At 41.4% G+C, this 26,086-nt stretch overlaps 1 protein-coding gene across 2 annotated transcripts in view; it reads left to right on the top strand.

The window, feature by feature from the left end:
- WWC1 (WW and C2 domain containing 1) overlaps nucleotides 1-26,086 on the top strand; it is an 80,661-nt gene that overhangs the window by 40,411 nt on the left and 14,164 nt on the right. For both annotated transcript variants that reach the window (XM_028717483.2, XM_028717482.2), the window contains 12 exons: nucleotides 4,256-4,459; nucleotides 5,696-5,772; nucleotides 7,685-7,764; nucleotides 8,531-8,660; nucleotides 9,696-9,842; nucleotides 10,474-10,547; nucleotides 12,460-12,702; nucleotides 17,658-17,747; nucleotides 19,221-19,756; nucleotides 22,823-22,931; nucleotides 23,400-23,474; nucleotides 24,205-24,291. In XM_028717483.2, coding sequence (XP_028573316.2) covers nucleotides 4,256-4,459; nucleotides 5,696-5,772; nucleotides 7,685-7,764; nucleotides 8,531-8,660; nucleotides 9,696-9,842; nucleotides 10,474-10,547; nucleotides 12,460-12,702; nucleotides 17,658-17,747; nucleotides 19,221-19,756; nucleotides 22,823-22,931; nucleotides 23,400-23,474; nucleotides 24,205-24,291 — 1,852 coding nt within the window. The remainder of the gene's footprint in view (nucleotides 1-4,255; nucleotides 4,460-5,695; nucleotides 5,773-7,684; nucleotides 7,765-8,530; nucleotides 8,661-9,695; nucleotides 9,843-10,473; nucleotides 10,548-12,459; nucleotides 12,703-17,657; nucleotides 17,748-19,220; nucleotides 19,757-22,822; nucleotides 22,932-23,399; nucleotides 23,475-24,204; nucleotides 24,292-26,086) is intronic.

Below are 26,086 nucleotides of genomic sequence, written 5' to 3' on the forward strand. Positions count from 1 at the left end.
AAGCTTTCCTGATTGTCAGAGGTGCAGGAAAACAAGGAACAAAATTTCCCCATTGGAGCTATCCTGTTGCTCCTTCCTCACCCACCCCATCAAGGAAATGGGGATAGGGAAAAGAAAGGAACCACAGATTATCCCAATCCCGTTACTCCTTCCTTCCCCCCATCAAGGAAGCTTTCCTGGTTGTCTGGGGTGGGAGAAAGGAAGAGGCACCACAATCATCCTGTTAGAGAAATCCCTTTGTTAGTTCCTTCCCCGCACCCCAATAAAGAAATCTTTCTGTCTTTCTGGGTGTGCAGGAAATGAGGGACAGCGGGATAGGTCCATTTTCTGTTTGTGAGCACTTGCTTTGTCCCAGGAGGGGGCTTTTTCCATATGTGTGTTCCACTTATTACACCACGTGTTTGCACTCGCAAGTGTGCCACAGAAAAATAGATTTCTGCTGAGAAAGATGGAGAAATGCATTCCTTCGCTTTGTGTGCATATGTGTGAGAGAGATGTATTTATGGATGGTAAGCGCTTGTGTGGGAGAGGAAGTGGAGCAGCCACCTTGCAAATGCTCCTTGGACAACGACAGCGTCCATGTTTGTGGAGAAAAATCAATAGTGTGTTTTCCATCATTTAGGACCAGCCAGTAGAGCATGAGACTCTTAATCTCAGGTGTCAGAGGGTTAATACTGTCAAGCCGGCATAGATAAAACTCCAGGCTCACGGCTATTTGATTTATTGACAAAGTTCAAAAGTACATCTCCAGTGTTTCAATCAACGTCCGACCCCTTTGGCACAGTTGCCGCGTCTGATTTCTTTTTCCTTTTTTTTACCCAGCATGCAAGTCTGCGGAAAGCCCGCCCCTGACTTCCTCTGTGTACAGAATGACTTGTTCCACGCTCATCCTCCTTCCTCCTTGCCTCTGACTTGCTGTCAGACGACAGGCTTCTAATGATCTCTTTCGGCTCTCTATAAGTGCTGGTTTCTGTTCTTAAATCTTCTCCCGTTTGCCTCTCCCTGACATCAGGGTCATGCGTTTGAGTCCCCACATTGGAGAAAAGAGTCCTGCATTGCAGGGAGTTAGACTAGATGACCCTCATGGTTCCTTCCAACCCTGTGGCACACACTCTGTGATTCCATAAGTACGTGCCTCGGTGTGGCAACCATTTTGTCAGTAAGAACTACCGTATTTTTCGCTCCATAAGACACACTTTTTTCCTCTTAAAATCTAAGGGGAAATGTCTGTGCGTCTTATGGAGCGAATGTGTGGTCCCTGGGGCTGGGGGGAGGGGAAACCAGGGCTCCCCCCGCCAGCCCCACAAGCTCTGGGAGCAGCGGGAAGGCTCTGCGCATCCTGTCCGCTGCACCCTGAGCTGCTCTTTGGGGCTGGGGGGGGGGACCCGGGCTTCCTTCTCCAGCCACAACAAGCTCCTGAGCAGCTCTGGGGTAGCCAGTGAAGCCTCCGCAGGGCAGCGGGATGAAGGCTCCCTGCTGCCTTGCGGAGGCTTTGCGCCGCTAAGGCAGAAGCTAAAATAGCTAGAGAGAACGCTGCATTGCGCCTCCGCAGGGCAGCGGGGAACCTTCGTCCCGCTACTCTGTGGAGGCTTTGCACGGCTATCCCTGGCTTTTTGCAAAAGCCATGGATAGCTGCACTCCCTTTAAAGAGCGTGCGGCTCTTGCAGGAGGTGGGGGAAGGGACAGAGCGAGGGTCTCTCACTTCCCCCACCTTCTGCAAAAGCCCCCAAGAGCCACGCTCCCTTTAAAGAACCGTGCAGAGTGTTCTTTAATGTCAATGATGGGCTGCCCTTCTGCCTCATGGGGGAAAAGCCCCCAAGAGCCACACACACATTCCACGTGGCTCGTGAAAGGAAGCGCTGAGCAGAGCCTGGGATGCATACAGGCTCTGCTCAGTGCTCCCTTTAAATAATTTTTTTTTCTTGAATCCCCCCCCCCCCCGCCTTATGGAGCGAAAAATATGGTACTTGGTTCCTCATTCAGAAATTGAGACAAGTCAGCCAGGGATTCTTTGCTCCTTTCTTTCTCTTCAGTGTTCTCTTTCCTCGTCCCCATCCCCTTCCCCTTCCCCAAACTTGTCCATAGCAAAACCATTAATGTTAGAAATGTGAGACAACCTGGGGTACAGATTGCCAGAAGTTTATACTTGATTATTTACCAAATAAGGTTGAGAAGCTCTGGAAGACGTCAAGTAAGAGGTCCTTGAAAAGGACTAGATTAGAAGTTACAAACTCATGTTTAAGTGTGTAAATCCGGAAGATGGGGATTGGGCTCATTTGTTGAAGTGTTGTTCACACCATTGCATTTCTGTGTTTAATAGCATTAACCTGCTGGCATGTACACAGTGTATTCCAGTCAAAATGAGTTGTGCCTGCTTATAGCCGTCATACCAGCAGCCTCCAGATGCTGATAAAATTAAATGTTTTGGCTTGTGTCAGTGGCAGGTGACTTTCTGGATCATAGATCATTAAGCACTAAAGAAAACCTTCTGGTTTGCTTGGATCCTTTTAATGGCTGCGTTGCCACAACAGTTTTTACTAAATATTTAAAGGAACGCCTAAATTATGCAGATTAGATTCCTTTGGTATCCTGCAGCCCCTCCATATTAATTATTCATTATGTGGTAACTAGGCATCCTCACTCAAGCATGATTAGTTCAGGCAGCCAGAAGCGTTTAACGCTGGCTGAAGAACTGAAACGCCTGTTCCTGGTTTCCAAACAAAAACCTGCACCAGAACAGAGCAAAACACAAGACTTTTCTTTTTCTCAACACTTGATCAGTAGCACAAATTCAAATTATTTGCAGTCTCTCATATATTGGTGGCATGGGGCACTTTGCTTACATGACACCCAGGAGCTTCTGTGAATCTCACATGGGGAATAACTAACATTACAAGCCAATTCAATTACTTACCACAGTCTTGGCTGCATTATGTAAAGGTTGTTCTTGTTTCCCTGCCTTTGTCTGTTTCCTGCCAAGTAAAAGCATGAGTAGGCCTAAAAAGAGTTGGCATATGCTGGGTGGTATTCAACTAAGTTTTGCACAGGGCATACCCACTAACATTTCTCCAATGAAAATAGGGATGTCCTGTTCAACAACAGCAACAATTTTATTATTTATACCCTGCCCATCCGACTAGATTGCACCAGCCACTCTTGGCGACTTCCAACATATATAAAAACACAATTAAACATTAAACATTAACAAACTTCCCTGTACAGGACTGCCTTCATATGTCTTCTAAAGGTTGTAATTTACTTACCTCCTTGGCTCGGGGGTCTCATAACTCCATATCCTCCAACATTTCTCTGATGAAAACAGGATTTCCTAAGAAAAAGCGGGACATTCCAGGATCAAATTAGAAACCGAGAAAGCTTCTGTAAATTCAGGACTGTCCCTGGAAAATAGGGACACTTGGAGGGTCTGAGAGGGTAGATACATCAAAACCTAGGAACGTGACTTTCAATGGGTCTATTCTGTGTGAAATTTAGTTGAATACCACCTTATGTATCTGTACTGAAGGAACAGGGAAATCCAAACTTCCTTTGTGTCATTTTAGTAAATCCTAAATTGAGATTTGGGAATCACTAACATACTTCATATATGAGTTATGGGAGGGAAGGTCCCTGAAAAGCTTAGTATCAGTAATCTGAAAAATCTTGAGAACAAATTGCATAGGGAGTGATCAGAGAAAGAAGCAAACAGTAAGCTTAACTGGTCAAATGCAAGATGTGTTATGTACAGTGCACAATATCTGTCTTGGCTGTTTAGTTTCCCCACTGGTATATTCAAGATTGTTACCAGTTTCCATGGGAGTAACAATACTGTATTAACAGAAACAAGTCTGAAAGGAGGTGCTTCATTTATGCTAAACTGCCCTGGTCTCCTGACAGGGATAAACAAGCTTCTAGAGAGAGGGAAACAGGCCTCTGTTTTTAAGGAAGGTATATGGTATATAAGCTACAAACATGAGTCTCGAAGCTACCAGCATGAGTCTGACCAAACTATGGGAGGCAGTGGAAGACAGGAGTGCCTGGTGTGCTCTGGTCCATGGGGTCACGAAGAGTCGGACACGACTAAACGACTAAACAACAACAACATGGTATATAAACAATTGAATGCCTTTAGTGGGCAAGTTGGCTGTGTCAGAAATGAGAAATGGTGGAAACTTATGTTCTAAGCTAGATTTGGCTGTGTTTATTTGTTTTAAGTTATCTCTACCCTTTTTAGTAAAGATGTTCACTTGTTTCAAAGAAACTACCCAGATAGAGGATCCTCGAGTGCAATGGCGGCGGGAGCAGGAACACATGCTGAAGGACTACCTGGTACTGGCACAAGAAGCACTGACTGCTCAGAAGGAGATCTACCAGGTCAAGCAGCAAAGGCTTGAACTAGCACAGCAAGAATACCAACAACTTCATGATGTCTGGGAGCACAAGCTGGGGTCTCAGACTAGTTGTGAGTTCTTGGTTAGATTTTTGTTCTTTATCCTAGTTCTGCTAGTATGTCATGAAGCTTGGTACAGTGGTACCTCGGGTTACAAACACCTCGGGTTACAAACACTTCGGGTTACAGACTCCTTTAACCCAGAAGTAGTACCTCAGTTTAAGAACTTTGCCCCAGGATGAGAACAGAAATTGTGTGGCGGCAGCGGGAGGCCCCATTAGCTAAAGTGGTACCTCAGGTTAAGAACGGTTTCAGGTTAAGAACGGACCTCCGGAACGAATTAAGTTCGTAACCCAAGGTACCACTGTAATCCTGTCTTACAACCTCCTGTCCCTTACACCATAGGATCAGTCTGTTGAAAACAAACCTATCTCCTTTAAGCTATACACTAAAAACATTTCATGATCATTGGTGCCTGTAGCCTTTTAAATTTTTTGCATAGCTGAGCTATATTTTGAAATTTTCCGTCTTGCCTTTTGAAGGTTAAGATTTGGAAGTGCCTGAAGATATGGGCTACAATCCACAATAACTATCCATGAGAAAAAGAACTTCATAAAAACCTGGAGGTTTTCCTTGCAGCAGCTCCCACTGCCAAGAATTGAGCTGCTGTTCTGTTTTTAAAAGTGACTTTTGAAAGTGCTGGATAGTGGAGACAAATTTCAAAAGAATCAGTTGTGCATTATTTCCCTTATTCAAGCGCAAATAACATTAGGTAATACGCATAAACTACCACACATAGTGTCTACATGCATGTAGACTCGCTACTCGTGTCACTGCTGTTCCACATAAATACTATATGACATTAATGTATACAAATAACTTTGATTAGTAGAATCTGTCACAGTGACTTTTGTCAGTAGGAAAGGTTTTACTTTAAATGCTGAAATTCTAAAAACAGAAAACACCTTTAAAATGGAAAGTTAGGATTGGAAGAGCAAGCTGTTACTTCTCAAATCTTGACGTTACATTTTGAGACAAGCTTTCAATTGAAATCACTGCAGATTCCCTTGTTTCCATTTTCTAATACTTTTTGTCCCTCTTTTTCCGGAAACTGCTAGATAGCCAACCCAAAATTTTGTGTTTATTTGCCATTTATTATTATTATTATTATTATTATTATTATTATTATTATTATTATTAACTCAAATGCGTACAAGGGAAATATTGTGATTTGTTCGTATACTTTTCTGTTCCTTCTTTGGTGTGCTTTTAATATTTGTTTTGTTTGTTTGTTTCCTTTTACTGTAGTAGTTTCCAGTTCCTCATCTAGCTCAAAATATGATCCAGAAATTCTTAAAGCGGAAATTGCTACCACAAAATCTAGGGTAAGAGGGGAAAGTGGTGCTTTTAATTCCTTGTAATATAACAACCTGAAATTTCCAATGCTCCAAAGCAAGGGTCCTCAAACTTTTTAAACAGAGGGCCAGTTCCCTGTCCCTCAGACACTGTTGGGGGCCTGACTATAGTTTTTTTAAAATATGAACAAATTCCTATGCACACTCCACATATTTTATTTGTGGTGCACAAAAAACAGGAAAAAACAATACAATATTTAAAATGAAGAACGATTTTAATCAACACAAAGTATTTAAATGGGAAGTACGGGCCTGCTTTTGGCTAATGAGATGGTCAGTATTGCTAATGCTCGTCCCTACAACCCAGCCTACACATGAATCTCCCTCACTCCCATGGCCCAGTCTACATGCAGGCCTTCCATGCCCCCATCCCCACAACCCAGCCTATACATGCGTCTGCCTGTACACGCCCTAATCCCCAAAACCCAGCTTATACACATCTCCCTAACCCCCTTCCCCACAACCCAGCCTATGCATGTGCTTCCCTAACTCAGAACCCAATGACCCAGCCTGCACCTGTGTCTCCTTTAGCCCCATCCTCACGACCCAACTTGCCGCGTGTCTCCCTAACCCCCATCCACATACCCCCCAGCTTGCATGCCTGTTCTTCAACCCCAAATCCCCACGCGCCAGCCTGCCTGCGTCTCCCTACTCCCAGTCCCCACAGCCTGCCTGCGTGTCGCCCATCCCCACGACTCACTGCGGCCTTTTGCAAAAGTAATCTCTCCTCGTGCACTTTCTTGGGACAACCATGGCCCCTGACCTGCACCGACCTGAAGGGCAGTGGGAGACGAGGAGCACGCACCGGAGGGGTGGCGATTGGGAGAGCAAAGTTACCCAGTAGGATACAGCTGGCGAGCGATCCTGCGCACACTTTGCCAACTAGGCCGCTGCGCAGCCCCTTCAGCAGCTGTGCCCGGCATTCCCACTCACCAGCAAGGTCCTGGGTCTCTGTCCGCCAAGCCCGCTCACCACAAGGTCCTAAGTCTCCCGCGTGGCTCCTGCTCGCCTTCCTTGGGCAAGCCACATGCCCCTCCAAGCAAGTTTCAGACCGGCGGGGAGAGAGGGAGGGACCTGGAGAGACAGGAAGGGGCAGCTCTTCCTCTGGGAGGAAGGGGAGGGGGAAGCGCGACGGATGGCGAGCCACACCTGCAGCTGAGGCCAGCGAGCTTCCCTCCAGGTTTCTGTCCTACAGCAACTCCGGGCATCTTACTCTCACAAGCCTGAGTGGGCCAGATTCAGGACCCTGGTGGGCCGGATGCAGCCCGTGGGCTGTAGTTTGAGGACCCCTGCTCCAAAGCATGGCTTAGTGAGAATGTGCTGGTGGTTATGCTACTTACTATACAGGGCTAAGCCATGGTTTGGTGATGTATGAACCAGGCTAATGCACAGTGTCCATTACAAAATAACAACAACAACATTTTTATTTTTATTGATTACATATATCACATACATGCATCCAAGAGAAGAGTCAGCAAAATAGAAACAAATTTGAACCAAATCAAAACAAGAAGTGAATGAAAGGAAGGTAAAGTGCAAAACAAAGACCTTTGCTTCATGGCCATAATCCTACAATTTAGTTTTTCTCAATTTATAATTGCATTTACAAAAACATTAATAACTGTTTTCTTCCAACCTTAAAAGATGGTAAAACCATAACAATTGATAGTAGAGAGATTGTTCCATATACGCTATTTATTAATTTAACGTTTTCCAAAGGTTTGCAGCACTTACTTGGTTTACCTCACTTGGTATTAAATCAAACTCATTTTCTGTGAAAGTCGAGAAATGTTTTAGGGGTTTTAAAGTAAACTTCTGAATAAAGTAGTGGAAAATATTTGTTAAAGTAACAAAATACTTTGCTCTGTTCACATTTCAACAGGTTAATAAACTGAAGAGAGAAGTTGCCCATATGAGACAGGAACTACAGTATAAGGAAATTGGTTTCCAAACATTGAAGAAGTAAGTTAATTATCTTCACCTGCTACCATTTTTAATTTATATCTAGTTGGGTAATGTAATGATTTGACTTAGTCTGATCCTGGGCTTGTGATTTTTGCTCTCTCCAGACTCCCCACGAGCTTGTAACCAAGATTTTTCCTATAGTTTGCCGTTCATGGTTTAATTTGATACTTCCCCTTTTCTTCCTTTATGAAAACAGACATAAGTTAACTTCCCCAGGGAAGTTCCCCTAGAGCCTTCATTACACACCTTTAGGCTCCAGGCAAAAAGGTTCCTTTTTAACCAGGCCTTTGGTTGATCTTATTGATATCCAACACCCTTTTAGAATGTGGCTTTGGGGGGGGGCGTTATTGGGTTATTGCTTTTGGATTGATTTTACATGTTGTGGTCTTGTTGTGAACCACCCTGAGACCTCCGGGTATAGGGCTGTGTATAAGTTGAAAGTTGAATAAATAAATAATAAACATTAACTTATTCTTCAGCCAAGAGGCTTCCAGAGTGGTTTACAAATATCAGTAATAACACAGTCGCTGCCATTTCTGAAATCTTAAATTCAATTTTTTCATTAAGTTGGAGACAGATAATAATAAATCCCATTGGTGTGGATTTTGAGCGGGGTACAGCACCAGTAGCTAAAAAATTACTCTTTTGACCCCCACCCCCTGAAACAAGATTCATAAAGCAAAGTCCCTTGTCTTTAGAGCTAACTAGTCTTGTTTTTCCTGTTAATAACTGTTTCTCTTCTATTTTTTACATCATCTTGAAGAATTGATATGAAAATGGCTGATACCCAAGGTGGATATAAACTTGATGAGGCACAAGCTATCTTAAGTGAAATGAAAGCTATTAAGAAGGCCATCACTTCAGGAGAGAAAGAAAAACAAGATCTCATTATGGTATGAAATTGACTGGGTGAACTCCTCTGCTAGGCAGATCTCAAACTACCATTACAGTGACTCTGTTTCCATAACTACAAAAACAGAAATGCTTGTATGCTACTGACACATCAACTTAAATTATCAGTACAAGATCATTGTTTAAAAATCAAGGCAATCTCTTTACACTAGACTTTCTGTCTCTCATACCCCCACCTTTGTAACTATGATTTAATGCATAGGTAGGCAAACTAAGGCCCGGGGGCCAGATCTGGCCCAATCGCCTTCTAAATCCGGCCCACGGACAGTCCAGGAATCAGCGTATTTTTACTTGAGTAGAATGTGTGCTTTTATTTAAAATGCATCTCTGGGTTATTTCTGAGGCATAGGAATTCGTTCATTATTATTATTTTTTGAAAATATAGTCCAGCCCCCCACAAGGTCTGAGGGACAGTGGACCCCTGATTTAATGTGACATGTAACTGGGCCTATGCCTTTTCACATTGTCCTAATTTGCACATAATCCTAATAATTGTTTATTAATATATGATTTATTAAACACTGAGTTAGCATTACATGTAAACCCAATTCAGTAGCTTACTTGTGCTTTATTAACTATATTCAAAATGTTGCTCATTCAACAAGATTTGTAGTTAGTCTATAAACCTTAGAGAACCTTAACTATTGCTTTGTGTTGTGTGTGAATCCAAACCTCCTCCTTAACCATTGTTAAGGAGCCATCATCACCCAAAAGCTAAAGAACCATGAGTGAAGAGCGCCAAAATATTCAAACTGTTGTCAAGGCTCAGCAACTTTTGCTGGTGCTTTTAGCTACTCTGTGACATAATAAACCAGGTAGTCTTCTACCAGACACTTCAGTTCATTAATAGTTAATGTTAACCATGGTTTAGATAGAGTTATTGGTGAACCAGACCATCAGTTGATAAGGGGCTGATATCCCCCTCACAGTGTCTATTCAGCCTTAAATTTCTCCTTCAAAGCACCAGGGCAGCAGTGAGGCAACAATAAGATGACTTTGATTTTTTCTTGTTCCAGAACCTTGCCAGGTTGACAGCTAATTTTGTGACAGACAGAGGATCACATTCAGACTTGTGGGCCAGCAATATATCCTTGGAAGACTCCAGTTTCCCATTGTCTAAGCAGTATCTCGATGCTGGTTCCCAAACTGATGTTTCTGGAAATGTATGTAAAATCTAAAATACTGTGCGAGCTTCCCTTAGTCTTGTATCCCATCTTAAGGTAAAGGTAAAGGGACCCCTGACCATTATGTCCAGTTGTGACCGACTCTGGGGTTGCGGCGCTCATCTTGCTTTATTGGCCGAGGGAGCCGGCGTACAGCTTCCGGGTCATGTGGCTAGCAGGACTAAGCCGTTTCTGGCGAACCAGAGCAGTGCACGGAAACGCTGTTTACCTTCCTGCCGGAGCGGTAGCTATTTATCTATTTGCACTTTGACGTGCTTTCAAACTGCAAGGTGGGCAGGAGCTGGGACTGAGCAACGGGAGCTCACCCCGTCATGGGGATTCGAACCGCCGACCTTCTGATCAGCAAGTCCTAGGCTCTGTGGTTTAACCCACAGCGCCATCCACGTCCCACCATCCCATCTTAGCTATTAAATAATGTTTTGTGGGGACCTAGTGTTTGAACCACTGCTTTGTAAAATTTTATGGAAAAGATTTATAGCATATATGTTATTTCTTAATCTTTGGATGCATATGTTTAGCTTTGGCTTTGGCTCTGACTCATGTCAACATGTTTAATTTACAAAGGGGAAGATGTGTCAACACCCTTTAACTTTACTATTTGCTTCTTTAGTTTATTGTGAACACGAATAATCAATTGGCTGAGAAGGTGAGACTGCGCCTCCAATATGAAGATGCTAAGCGAAAGTAAGTGGACCTTCCCCTACTACTATTGACAATAAGCACTTAAATCCATAGTGCAGACAAACAGCTGTTTTTTAAGAGGACAAGTATGTTTAAAGGGTACACATTTAGAACATAACATGAGGATGAATTTTTTTCTTTACAGACAGACTTCTGTCAAATATTTCTCGGAGGACTTTTTCTTTTCATGTGGAACTAATGTGCTTTTGGATCAGAATAAGTGATGATTCTATAAACTTGTATTACAGTTGTTGCAAAGTTTTTATATAGTGTTTGGTTGTCAAAGACTGATCACTAGTTTTAAGTCTCAAAGTTGGCTTGTATTATTAAAATTAAACAAAGGTATAGAACCACAGAGCATAAAAAAACCCCAAGCCAACAGGACATGCTTAACACTATTTTAAAACAAGGGACTTTGTGAGGGCATTTTCTGAGTCTTGTTTCCACAAAAAACGTACTCCTGATTCAGATACCGTGTGCCTCTTCAATTAAATCCCAGTTACTTTAGTAATGAATAAGAAATTTATTTTAAGAGTATGAATTCAGGTTAAGACTCCTGAGATGTGCATCCATTTTTAAATTTTATTTATTTATTTATGAAATGTCATGTTACATCTGTAGTGGATTCAGATAAGGTTTGGTCCCACTGAAATGTTTGGTTAAGCTAAAGCACTGTTTGCTTTCCTTTTCTGATGATGTCAGATTCCCATATTTCATTAATTAGAGTAAAAATGGTTGAGAACCAATATTGTTCAGCTGCAAGTCATTGGTCTAAATCTAGGAAATCAGACTCTGCCTATCGCTCTCTCTGAGCTTCAATTCCCAATCCTTTAAATTGTAGTAACAATGTAATAAGAATAAGAATGAAAATAGCAAGGACTGGCATAATGCAAATGATAAATAACCTTGCATATGAAAGTGTGCAGTGTGATTTTTATTTAAGCAAACTTAAGTAAAAGACTGAAATGTCTTTTCCTTCATTTGTTATGAGCTATAGGAACAAAAATTGATTTGGTGCCTGACATCCTACAATCCCCATTGACAAAATCCCCATTGACAAAACTTCCTGGTAATGCTGATATGAGTGTTACAAGCTATTATTGATTAAGATAAAATTCCCTATCAGTGAATCCTGAACAGGTGAAATAATGGCTTTCTTTCAAGTGAAAATTGCAAAGTGAAAATTAGAGGGAGAGAATGATGCCAGATTTATAAGATGGCTTGTTTACTTTCATAAGAAGAAGAAGAAGAGTTTGAATTTGATATCCCGCTTTATCACTACCCGAAGGAGTCTCAAAGCAGCTAACATTCTCCTTTCCCTTCCTCCCCTACTGTGTAGGATGCATAGAATGCTGTTTTATTTTTGAAGGTGGAAAGCATTCCACCTTAAGAACAAATCTGACCTCTTACCATATCCATGCTGATAGTTGACAGAAGTTATCAAATTACAGTTGAGCAATCCTCTTAGAACACACTCTTTATAAATTCACAGTGGAATTCACAGATTAGGAACTAATGCCAATGCTAATTCATCAGTGGAGCACAATGTTGGGCTTAACCAGGCAGCTGAACATTAAAATGGCTGCAAAGAAGGCTTCAGTGCAGCTTGAATGGATTTCTATTAATTATAGAATTTAAATTAATTAAGCAGCAACTTCCCTGCTATGGGAACAAGCTGAATCATCTCTTCTTTAAAAAAATAAGTGTCCTGAAATAATGGGTTCTGTGCTTTGACACGCCATTTTATGTCACTAGATTAGGACACAATTTATATACGATTGGTGAGATCTGATAAATTGTGGTGTTCAGTACTGCTCTAGTTGAATATGCAAGAGAGCCCAACAGGAAGGTTTTTCTGAGATTGCTGGAACATATGTGCCATATGCAAACTTAATTGTTTTCCTTCGTCCTATAGAATAGCAAATTTGAAAATACAGTTGGCTAAATTGGATAGTGAGGCCTGGCCTGGTGTGCTGGATTCTGAACGAGACCGATTAATGTTAATCAATGAGAAGGAGGAACTTCTAAAGGAAATGAGGTTCATTAGCCCTAGAAAGTGGACTCAGGGTGAAGTGGAAAGACTGGAGATGGAAAGAAAACGTCTAGAAGAAGATCTTCAGACTGCAAGAGATACGCAAAGCAAAGCTTTAACAGAAAGGTACATTTAACATATTTACTTTGTTTAAATAGTAAAAATTGATTATTTTCTTCTGTTCTTGTGGACTAGAAAACTCATTACAGACACTTGCATCTAATAAAACTGTTACAGGTGCTTGCATCGGAATGTAATTTAATTGCATTTGTTACAGTCTTTTGTTTTGTTTACTTTATCTATACCTATAATAAAAATGTAAGAATGTCATCGCACTGCAATTCACTTAGCCACAGGCAGGTGATGTTACAAACTACAGTGTGTTAACAGTCCTGGGTTTGCTGCTGGACCATTGAAGCAGCTTCAGAGGGCAGTTGCGGATGATGCAGGCAAGCTTCAGAGGATGAGTCATGAAAGGCTGGGGCAACTTCTCAACAGTCGTCCTGCTCTGCTGCTGCTGTTGCCGCTGACCACCTTGCTGAAGACACCTTTTAAGCCTTCTTCCATGAGTTGGACTGTTGCTGAGAAGGTGTCCTGGCCTCTCATGACTCTTCCTCCACGACTTGCCTAGGCTCTTCACTGCCGCCTTGCGACTCCTCACAGGAGAAGGTCTAACGAGAGTGGAGGCTTCCTCCTTGACTCACCTGCATGAATTAACTGCCATTTTTGGTCTCCTTTCTGTGGCGTTTTTCTTGTTGGGTTGACTATTCATCTCACTTGGTTGTGAGCTGAGGTTCCCCACCCCTGGCCTATGCAAACCTTCAGGCAGGACCTGAGTGCAGGACTTGAGTGCTGGTTCCCAACAACTGGTATTCAGAGGCCTCTGGCAGTGGAAGTACTACCATAATGGCTACTATCCAGTGATAGCCTTCTCTTCCATGAGTTTGTCTTAATCTCCTTTTTAAAGTTGCCTAAGTTGGTGGCTAATACAGTATCATTTGACAGCAAATTCCACAGTTTAATTATGTGTGGTGTGAATAAGTTCTATTCGTCTGTCCCAGGTTTTCTTGTATTTGACTTCTTCGTATGATCTAAGAGAGTGAGAATACTAAAACCTGGGGTTTACCAGCCAAAATCTTGGTTCTGGTCTCTAGTCACTTAAGATATCAGTTGACATAAGTGACATTCTTCCTGACATTTGTTTCAACCTTGGAATGAACAGGTATGAGATGGCAAAAAGTGTCATCTCATGGTGTGAATCTCTATAAAGTTGATGTGTTCAGCTGCTGCATTTAACATCAGTATCCCCAAAAAACACGGAAATTGATATGGAAATGGGGCTTTCTTGTGCTGTCTTACTTGGATATTTAGGCAGAAGCAAGCCTCACATCTCCAAAGAAACATTAGAATTGTAGCTATATTTAAACTCAAATGTTTCTTTTAAATGTTATCCCCATAGGAACTAAAGTTTTGGGAGGGATGCAGTTTGACAACAAGACTATCAAGCACGTAAAAGTGCCGCTTTTCACACTCTGTCTCCTGTAATTCATTTGGTTAGTAAAAGAATTATATTTGGTGACTGGATCTTGTGAGACTGCATCACCATTTCAGCTGTAGATTAAGCCCCATGGGAAGGTGCAGTAGTAACAAGGTGAAAAGCCTCTCTGTAATTGCCATTCTTTAGACTTGGTGTGTGGGTGGATAGTACTTTGAGTCTGCAATGATGTTTTTGACAGTCAGGCTTTTCTCGCTAAAAATGACTTGAACATGCTGTCCTTTATCTTATTTTATTTTTTGTGCATGATTTTATAGGCTTCTTTTTGTGCATAACTAACAGCCATCCCACACAAATGAACTAAAAACGTGTTTGTGGGGTTTAAAACCTCCTGACATCTGAAAAATTCCAGAATCCTAAGTGCATGTGATATTTATTCATCTCCTGCTGCCCTCCAGCTATTCGAATGCTGTCTAGATGAGAAAGAGGGACACACACAACTCTTTTTCTAAAAATACCACTTAATGCTTATTGAGGTGGTGCTGCTTAGTTACAGACGGCCATTTTCTCAAACATTCTGCTACACGCATCTTCCACTGGGACTATTTAATACATTTGGGTGAGGTGTGTACTGTGCTCCATGTTTTACTCCCCTTAATTTTTAAAAAATCATTAATATTTTTCCCATTATTCTTCCTTCCAATGTACCTATTCTTATAGGGCAACTGCTGAATTGATTGATGGTTGGGGAACTTGGTTCCCACTCAGGCTGCTTTAATAGATAGTGTTCAAAAAGAACATGAGCAATCTCTGATTGAATCTATCCTGAATAGTTCTACAGATCTCAGGGCCTTTTTAAAAGTCAAACTTTTTAAAAAATAATTTCCAACAACTGTTCTTATATTAGTAGAATGTTGTGTGGGTGGTACAGCATCACAGTTACCTCCCAAAATTGAAGAGACTACTAAAGGCATTGAGTGGATTCTGAATTATCTTCTAGGGACTGACAAACTCCTATAGCAGGTTCATCCTGCTTAATGGTTTTATTTACAATTAAGCAGTATCCAGAAATTAAGGTTTTCTAGCAAGCTTCATGCTTCCTTTCACGGGAGGGGAAGGCTGTTCCAAGGTATTTGTGTGGTGATAGGCTTTCCTCTGGTTCCGCATCAACAATAGAAACTGTCATAGAAGCAATAGGGTAGTTTCTTCTAGATGCTATAGAGCTACACTGTACGACCAGTCTCTGCTGCAACTCTTTAGTGGGATTTATTGCTATCCCAACAGTGCCTTGCAGTAGCCCCTTGTTGTGGAGGGAACTGTGAGGGTGAAGAAGGCTGGAGTCCTAAAAAACCATGTGGTGCCTCCAGCCTTACAGTCCCTATGTTTCTTGAAAAGAGGTAGGGGAAAGAACCAACTAATGGGCAACTGGATACAGTAGAATATAAAGTAGAATGTGTTTAAATAGGTGGATGGGAAAGGGAAGGAACTCAGATAGGTGTACAATTTTAGTCAGCGTGTAAGGAACATATTAAGCTCCTACTTTCTGTTCTCAGTCTTCTCTCAGTGGGGAAAGGTCATGGCTCATTGATGTACACCTATGCTTTGCATGCAAGAGGTCCAGGGTTAATCCAGAGCCATCTGCAAGTAGGGCAGTGAATGTCCCCTGACTGAAACCTTGGATAGCTGCTGCCAGTCAGTGCAGACAGTGTTAGAATTCCTGCTCCATGATTGCAGTCATAGGATTTTTGTCTATCACATGATGGTGTATGTTTTGAATCCACAGAGTGGGAAGTGATGGAGACAGCATGTTTGTGTTGCTGTGTTCCATGAAGTGGGACTATTGTCCTTTGTTTTTTCTCTTTGCTGTCTGATGCTAGAGAGAGAGGGAGTCATGTTGCAGTGCTCCGTGTGTGTTTATATGTAAATAAAGTAGATTAGCCAAAATGCTGAGTTGCTGAGGTCTGTTACACAAGCTGCAAAGACTCCGCGGATCCCTAAGTGTGCCGATGTCTGTTGGCATCGGTTGCTGTGATGTTCGGGCAGAAGAAAGCTTTTGAAGCTCCCGAACGATCGACCAGGAGGGAGGGAACATGCCAGTTGGGCATGTGGCTCTGCCAGGGTCCTACTCGAGAGTAGGACGAGCTGCTGACAACTGTACTGAGCTAGCTGGACCAATGTCTGACTCTATATAAAGCAGCTTCCGGTGTTCCGGGTTGCTTCTCCCTTCATCTCGATAATCTCCTGAGTCTCTCACTTCTTTGTTCTCTCTTCAGTCTTTCCACTCTTGTAAGAATTTGTTCCACCTCTGACTTAATCTCCTCAACCCACACCATTATGGCAGCTCCTAACAGCCAAAAAAGGGATATGTTCTAGACAAATAGTGGTGGGGTATATTATAAAGAGTTTCAGATGCACTTGTGGTCCTGCACTGCTTGTAGTTTGGCTGTTTTACCATGTGAACTACCAGTAAATGTATGCCCCTTCAATCCTCTAAAAGTCGTGGGGAGTTCTGAGTAACAGTCTTGTCATTGTGAAACAAGTGCTTGTCATTGTGGGGTGCTTGCCATTGTGAAACAAGACCTCAAGTCTGGGTTCTTTTAATGTTTTTAGCATGAACAGGTCCTTCTAAGAACTGAGTGTGCAACAGCAAGGTTCTACATTTTTACACTCACTTAATGCTGGAGCATTCTCTGCTCCCCACCCCTGCCTCTGGCAAGCTCAAATCTCAAGGTGACCCTTGTTCTCCTTTCTGTCATATAATAGAGATAAATACAACGTGGCTTTAGTGTACCTTAGATGTGACAGGTTTTAACGTTCATTCACAATTGAAAAAACTTACTTTTCTTAGATTTTTGAAATTGTCTCACCTATTCTCTCATCTCCAAGAAATATTATTAAGTGTTCTCTTTAAAACAACTCTTTTATTCAGTCTGTTCACATAAGGAAGTGAGAGACAATCCTCCTGAAACACCTTACATATTTTTGGGTCCCTGCCAGGAAACACTAATCTTGCTTATGTAACAGATCTTTTTTTTCTTCCTGAATAGTTGGCATACCTTTTGCAAAGACGAATAATGTAGAGAAGGTCAGGTGCCTTCTGCACGCAAAACTAACATGGCTGGTGATACTTTTTATTTTTCCAAACTGCCTTAAAGTTCTCTACAACCAACAAATCTTAAACTGCACCTGAAAGTGTGAAGCCAGAAGTGCAAGATGCGTCTGAAGTGCAAGATGCCGAAGAATTGTGAATTTCAGAAATTAAAAATAGTAATAAAGGAATAGTTATATAGATAGGAAGTTTCTTCGGGTGACACCCATTATTCCTATCCTGATCTATTTGACGTAACATTTATTGAGTTACACTATAATTGCTTTTAAAATGTTATGTAGCAAGAAGCTTTTGATGTGAAGTTGAATGTAAATATTAAGAACAAAATGCTGCTTTAACAAAATGCTGCTATAGACAGGGATTTGGAGATGACACCCTGCCCATCTTCAGGACATTGCATTGGAAGGGCTTACTATGGCCCCTTAATAGGATAATGCTTTGAGTTGCATTTTAAGCTGTTTTTTTTCCTGTTTGCAGATTGAAATTAAATAGTAAAAGAAACCAGTTGGTCCGAGAACTAGAGGAAACAACGCGATTAATGGCAATGTTGCACATCCAGCTGAAAAAGTAAGTTTTCCACAGGCTTCTTACACATACTTCACATGAATATCGGCTGTATACTCCTACAATTCTGTCTTATGGGAAACATGTTTCCAAAACTGGTTTGAAAACGGACTTGCTGCCAATCATAAAACAGCACCACTTCTTTGTACCATCTGCTGCTGTGTTAACTTTGGGATTGAAATAGTGTTGCAAAATGGTGTTTCCAAACATTGCTCTTTACTTGAAATACAAGTAATAACATAAAGAAGAGTCCTGATGAATTGGTTATTGTGATTCACCTAGCTCAGTGTCCTTTTCCCATCAATGGCCCACTGCTGGGCTTGCGAATCTCACAAGCAGGGCATGAATGAAACAGACCTCTTATTTTTTAAAACCCTTAGCAACTGGTATTCAGCGGCATATAGACTTTTACCATAGGCGTTCCATTTACCCATCATTACTAATAGCCATTGATAGTTCTGTTAATCTGTCTGACCCCCTTTTAAAGCTATTGAAAGTAGTGATCACTATACCCTGAACTGTCAGTTCCATAGATTATTTGTGTATTGTGTGGAAAAATCCTTTCTCTGTTTGATCTTCCTTAAGTGACCTTAAGTATTAGGAAAAGGAGAAAAAACTTCATCCGGTTTCCCCAGTGTTTTGAACCCGCCCAAAATTATAACCCCCTGAACATTAGCATGAGCAGATGCATTTTGCTTTGGTGCAGAAAAGCTGCATTTGGTTTGCAATATATGTCTCAACCCCATGACAACCCAGTAACTACTATAAGGAGATGCAACTGGAGATGCAAGGAGCTGATGTGTGGCTGTGGGGCACAATACATCAACATGTCTCCTCCTGTACAATTTAGATATCAACACAATATGGAGCTAGGATCTTATTGCATGCACCTAGCAGGTACTGTTATACAAAATGCATCTGTATTTATTTCATTTACTTGCTATTCTATCTTGCTTTTTGATTGCATTTAGGCTGTTTTTTAAAAATAGGAAGCAGTTGATAATTGGTTTTAAATAATTTTTTCCTCGTCTTAAATATTATTCAAACAAAATGAAGCATCAACACACACACACACACACAGAGAGAGAGAGAGAGAGAGAGAGAGAGAGAGAGAGAGAGAAAGAGAGAGAGTTTGGGATATCATATATATTCATAGGAACAAGATGGGTTTTTGCATGACAATGGAAGGTCATCAAGAAGTGGGAATCTGATGGATTTCCCAGCACACAAAGTTCCAGAGTCTGTTTAATTAAGACTTAAGAGTTTGTTGTCTCTTCACTCAATTTATGTCCTGCTCAAGGTAATGTCCCTCCTTATCCTGCACAACAACCCCATTAATGGCTTAGACTTTCAAACTGTGGCTGGGTGGGAATTTGAACCTAGGTCTCCCTGGTACTAGTTAGGACACTCCAGCTGCTATACCACACTCTTCGTTGCACCTTTCATCTCAGTTATATTGTTCTCTCTTTTTTGCAGCCTGTCATCTAGCATGCTTTCCCTGTCTTCTGGCAGCAGTCCTGGCTCTCTTGCATCCAGCAGGGGATCTCTGGTCACCTCAAGCCAGGATTCTTCAACCTCCGCCAGCTTTACTGATCTGTACAATGAACAGTTTGAGCAGCTGGACTCTGACTACCAGAGCAAAATGGACATGTTGCTTCTGGAGAAAGCCACTGGTTTTCGGCCTTCAGGCTGCATCACTACTATCCATGAGAATGAGGTGGTGAAAACTCAGAAAACTGACGTTGCTAACCGTTTTCAGGCCCTGAGATCCTTATCTGGGACACCAAAATCATTGACTTCTTTGTCTCCAAGGTCATCTCTCTCTTCTCCCTCTCCACCTTGTTCACCACTAGTGATGGACCCATTCTTCACAGGCGATACCTTCACTGGTCAAATGGATTTTGAAGATACTGACATAAACAGTGGTCTTTCTGAACTTAGTCTAAACACTGCAAGTGGCAGGAAGTACAGACTGGAAGAATCTAAGACTGGTGTCAAACATCTAGACCAAGGTAGAGTGACTATTGCCCACTTCCTCACATTCAGCCAAATTATTTCCCCCCTTTGAAAACTGATTTTATTTAACAATACTTTTAAAATAAAACAACCTATAAAGCAGGGAACAAATGTAAAAATAAAAAATCCTTTTTAGATATACTAACCGTCATAGGTGGAGACATTAGTGGAGGTGAAATTTTGTTATTAATGTGTGTCCAGAAAGAAGATACATTTAATGTATTTGGTATCCATAAGCAAGTGTCTATTCATTCAGCAGATCTCTCTCCCTCCCCCTCCATCCCCCGCTCACACACAAATAGCTCTGTGACTGAAACTACAATATGTTCTTGAAAGTGGGAGAGGAGTTGGTCAAACATAAAAGCGACAACCTAGATGCAAACAGGCTGCTTCTGGCACACCTGTTTCTAATTGAAAGAGAAATAGTTGACACTGCAACTTAGTTATTTCTTTCTTTTATGGAAATGTTTTATATACTGCTTTCCATTTAGCACAACAAAACGGTACACAGTTTATGAGTGCAAAGGATTCTAAAATCTTAATCAAGCAGCAGCATCAAATCTGTATGTAGACTCCACACTCTAGGTGGATTCAGACAACCATCCTGTTGTCAGTGACTCTTTTCAAAGTAGTGTGGCATTAGGATTGCTGCTTATATAACAACAACAACAACAACAACAACAACAACAACAACAACAACAACAACAACAACAACTATTATTATTATTATTATTATTATTATTATTATTATTATTATTCCCCACCCATCTGGCTGGCTTTCTCCAGCCACTCTGGGTGGCTCACAGCACATATCAGAACATACTAAAATATCAAACATTAAAAACTTCTCGATACAGGGCTGCCTTCAGATGTCTTCTAAAAGTCAGTTGTTTATTTCCTTGACATCTGAAGGGAGGGTGTTTCACAGGGAGGGTGCCACAACCAAGAAGGCCCTCTGCCTGGTTCCCTGTAACCTTGCTTCTTGCAGCAGAAGTCCAGTGTCTGGGCTGAATGATGGGGGTGAAGACGCTCCTTCAGGTATACTGGGCCGAGGCCATTTAGGGCTTTAAAGGTCAGCACCAACACATTGAATTTTGCTCAGAAACACACTGGGAGCCAATGAAGATCCTTTAGGACTGGTGTTATATGGTCCCAGTGGCCACTCCCAGTCACCAGTCTAGCTGCTGCATTCTGGATTAGTTGTAGTTTCTGGGTTACCTTCAAAGGTAGCCCCATGCAGTCCAAGCAAGAGATAACCAGAGCATGCACCACTCTGGTGAGTCAGTCTGCTGGCAGGTAGGGTCTTAGCTGGCATACCAGGTAGAGCTGATAGACAGCTGCCCTGGACATAAGAATCGACCTGAGCCTCCATGGACAGCTTTGAGTCCAAAATGACTCACAAAATGGTGACAAAGAGTCCACAACAAGATGGCCACAGAGCTTTTATTTTGTGAGCTTGCTGAAGGACTGGCATGTTGGAACTCTTTAGGTATTGCACAGTCCACCTACCCTATAGACTTACTTGCTAATCTGTGAAAGAGCACCAAGTAGAATTTCAGTTAGTATCTCTAAGGTTTTGTTGTGTTAAGTAAGCAACATATTAATGGGTCACATAACCCTGATCAAGGAAAGATACTGGAATAGTGTTTGCCTTTAACATGGTGCCCTGAGCTTTTCCCTTCTCCTTTGAGCAATGGCCACGTTTGTAGTATGAAATGGTTATTATTCCCATTAGATCTTGCTAGTAATTAGTCTTAACCTTTCTTGGCTCCTTGAGAATGGCTGCGGCTGTTAAAGTGAAAGCTATAAGGCGCTAAGCAGATTAAGTGATTTGGGGTTGTTATTCAGTCAGCAGACATAATAATCACCACAGGTAGTTTATTTCAGGGCAGTAATGAGGAAAGCATCCACTCCCTGGGTTCTGCTCACACAGCTTAGAGTAGCGCAAAAGCTGCATGATTGAGTTACAGCCTGGCCTCCTGGGATCATGTGTCCTCACATGTTCTTGTAAGTAGAACTAAATAGCATATTCCCCAAATCTCCAACACCCCTTCTTTAGTGAAATCGTGTTTTTCCCCAAAGCTTTTTCTGCTCCCCAATTTCAGTATCTTTTATCTAGTTTAATTAACTTGAACAATGGAATTTGCCTTTGCTTATGTGCAATTAAAAACTATCATCCAGATTTTAAAAAATAATAATGAAGTAGGGCTTTAAAGGGGGGGGGCAGGAGATAGAATGAACCTGTATCGGGAAAATATTTAATTAGAATAATTTCTGTCACACTTACTGGATTTTCCTGAGAAGCCACAAAGGTTGCATTCTTAAAAGACTGCAAATCTGTAGGTCCCATGTAGAGAAGTATTACCAATAGTGAGCAGCTTAAGGTAAGAGGCATGAAGGTGAGTTGTAGAACATGCCATTGTCTTAGGATAGTAGAACAACTGAGGCCAAGAATTAATTTACGGTGGGCTCACATACTGTCTTGACAATCAGTGTACAGAACTACTGTAATTGGCAGGCTGCATTTGACTTGCTGTGTTGGCCTTGTCTTATTTACCTGATCATCTCTTTGTCTGTTCTCCAGAACATCTGCACAACTGACATATATTTTTAAAAAACATTCTTGATCTTAGCATATGAAAGTGGTGTATACTGAGTCAGCCCCTTGGTTCCTCTAGCTCAGTACCGTCTATCTGCAGCACTTTTCCAAGACTTTGTCAGAGTAGTCAACACGCTGCCCTTCAGATGTTGGTAGACTCATAGCTGCCATCAGTACCTGCTACTCTGGCCAGTGGTCAGGGAAGATTGGAATTTTAATCCAACATCTGGTGGGCTCCACATTGGCTACCCCTGCCTTAGGCAAAGTTTTTTGTTTTTTAATTCCCAATATAACAGACTTGGTTGTAAACATTTTAAAACTTCTGTCTGTTGTCTAAATAAAGGGTTCTTTTTAAGGGGATAACAACATACAAATTAAGGGTTAGTCTTTCACTTGCTGATGCATCCAACTCATGATAAAAATGATCAACACTGCTTTTCCTTTCCTCCCTCTGTTTTTGTAGGCGTAAGTATGGTTGAAGGAGCTGCACTGAAGACAGCCTGTGTATCAGCTGCAGTGTCAGATGAGTCTGTGGCTGGAGACAGTGGAGTGTACGAAGCATCTGTGCAAAGGTACTCTTATGTATTACATGGTATACATCCTAACCAAATCAGACAGTGCGACAAGGGAGCTTCCAGGATTTACTGTATTTTTCCATCTATAAGACACCCCCATGTATAAGACCTCCCCCTATTTTTGTGGACTCAATTTTAAGAAAATGAGGGGAGATGACCCAGGGTTGTTGAGCTTCTCTCCCCCATGCAGCTGCAGGCAGGAAACACTCCCTAGATGGTTTCCCGCGCATAGTGGCATCAGGGGAAGTTGCGCTCCCGCCAACTGGCTGGCAGGCGCACTGCTTCTCCCCCCACTCAATCCACTATCTATGTATAGGACGACCTCAGTTTTTTGACATGATTTTTGAGTCAGAATCCTCGTCTAATAACTGGAAGAATACAGTAATTTTTTTGTGTGGAATGATTCGCCCAACTCAACCCCAGTATTGCAGACTTTATGCCATCTAAATGTTCTCTTTTTTCCAGGCCTTGTGTGCCAGAAGCTGTTGTGTTTGACAACGAAGATGCAACTAAGACTGCTAAAGTTCAAATTTCAATGAAGTAAGCTGAGTTATTTCTCCAGTGTTTTGAACTAATATCTTAATTCATTTCCAATACTTCTCCCACTCTGGAGTCTTTTATATTGTGCAAATAACTTTCAGTGTTCAACATTTCATGTAATATTTAGTTAAAAAATGGCATAAAAATATTTTTTGGATTTGCGTATCTGTGGTGTTGATGGGAGAACATTGCTGACTTGATGACAGGGCCTGAGAGTACAGGCCTCTGGTACTTCTTAATACAGTATCCCTTGCTTATTTCAGCATAGTGTAAGTCGTGGGGGAAATCTAACTGCATGATGGGCTGCCTGCTTTGAATACATTTCCCTCCACCATATTGTTAACAATGTTAAACATTTGTATTCACTATTATAGGCAGAAAGTGAATTTCCCAGTCCTATTTTGCATTTTAATGGACCCCTGAGTAAATTAATTCTGATTTGCCAAAAAGTTTTGTCACTCCATCTAGCAATTTTGTCTCTCCCTAATCCTTACTTAATTACTTAAATTAAATCCCACTGTGTTTGGTGGTAAATATTATTGTGGTTGTAGACCTGTAGTCCAATCCTATGTGTGTGCACTCAGAAGTGAGTTCTACTGTTTTCGGCTAGTCTAAGAGTACACAGCTCTGAAAATCAGAAAGTGTCTTAGAATATCAACAACCTCTTTTGTGATTAGGGTCATTTCTAACACTGCCTACAGTTATATTTTCTCTTTATTTTCCAATTTAGGTATGATGAGAAAAATAAGCAGTTTGCAATATTAGTTGCCCAGATGAATAATGTGCCTGTTCTCCTGCCACAGCAAGACCAGAAAGTGTAAGTAAGTGGAATGACATGCTGGACATGCCTGTATAAGATTGTGGGAAGGAGAGGGGGGTGAGGGAGACAGAGAAATCAGTATTGAATAAGCTGACAATCAAAAGATAGATAAGTGCCAACTTTAGCATATGGCATAGGAAATTAGAATTATTTTCTAAAATTTGTTTCATTCCTGTGTGCTTTTGCAGATTCATTGTCTTTGGGCTAATTTGTTATGAAGGCAATTGACCAGCTCATAAAGGATCCATTTTATTGCTTGCAAGTGTGATTTCCCAAATATGTTTACTTCAGTTGTGAAGTAAAACTGTTTGTTGTTGTTTATGTTGTTGTTACCCTAAACTTTAGTTAAGGAGTCTTGTTGGGCTGCAATCCTATACACATTTACATGGGAGTAAGCACCACTGAACAAGAGGGGGGGGGGACTTGGTTCTGAATAGACATATACAGTGGTACCTTGGTTCTCAAACGTAATCCATTCTGGAAGTCTGTTCAACTTCTGAAACTTTTGAAAAACAAGGCGCCCCAGAAACAATAACCGACAGTTGCATCAGATGTTTGGCTTCCGAAAAACGTTTGAAAACCAGAACACTTACTTCAAGGTTTTCGGCATTCGGGAGCCAAAATGTTCGAATATCAAAGCATTCAAGAACCAAGGTTCCATTGTATAGGATTGCGCTTGTTAAGTCAGCTATAGTGCTTTATAGGTACAAAAATTATATTAAATTAAAGTCCCCACTCCCAGAATGCATTCACAATTTAACTTGAAATGAAAAGAACAGTGCTTCCAAATGTACGAAATAAGAGTTTCCACACTACATCACTCTTTTGGGGTATAATCTCCATAACTGAACATTATGGCTACTCATTATCCTCTAGTGTGAGGAACCAAACAGCAAACTACTCTATCTAGCATAAAGGACTTCTGCTTGTGCAATGGGACTTCCACCCCACTTCCTGCACACCCCTAACCTCCCCCCCCCAAAAAAAAAAATCGCTCTGGAGGGATAGTGGGAAACCCAAAGCAAAGTGAGGTGAGTGTTCAGGATGGAGGAGAGGAAGTCCTATTGCAGATGCAGAAGTTCTTTCACTTAAAATAAGTTGGAGTTCTTGTTATTAACTATACCAAGAAAAAAGCATACCAAGAACTCAGGCCAATGTAAGTTTCAATCTCTATTTGAATTTGTAATTCTTGTCAGAATACATACTTTTGAATGGATTAGTTTTTGGTACTATTGATTTGTGAGTAGGGACCACTCCCACCATTGAAACTTACATTGGCCTGAGTTCTTGGTGTGCTTTTTTCTTCGAAGTTCTTTCACTAGCATTGGATACAACCCATACACAGGAAATAGGATGGTAAATTTCACAATGCAGTGGTATATATTGGTATAATTGGATGCTCATAATTTCAGTAGTGCTGGATCCAAAGCATTCCCATTCACCTGACACACACCCAGTTTAAGGAGTGGGGTAGAAGAGGGGAGTACACCGCTGTAATGCTGGGAAACCTCTTTTTTCTCCAGCTACTCTGCCTTTTCTGCCTTGGCTGGTACAGGACTTAGCAGAGCATGGGGTTTAGTAGCTGTAACAATCACAGATTGTCCTTCTATCTGTCCTCATTGAATAGCTCAGCTGGTACAAAAGAAGCCTCTGTAAAATACAAAAGTTAGAAGGAAACTTCCATGGAGCACATACAAGCAAAGCCGCAAATGTTAAAAGCATTAACTGACCCAGCTTGGTTTGCTTTTAAAGAGTACTCGTCTTGAAAATATTTTCTCGGAAGCAGAGGAAA

This window comes from Podarcis muralis, chromosome 2, assembly GCF_964188315.1.
Source record: "Podarcis muralis chromosome 2, rPodMur119.hap1.1, whole genome shotgun sequence".
Lineage (NCBI taxonomy): Eukaryota > Metazoa > Chordata > Lepidosauria > Squamata > Lacertidae > Podarcis > Podarcis muralis.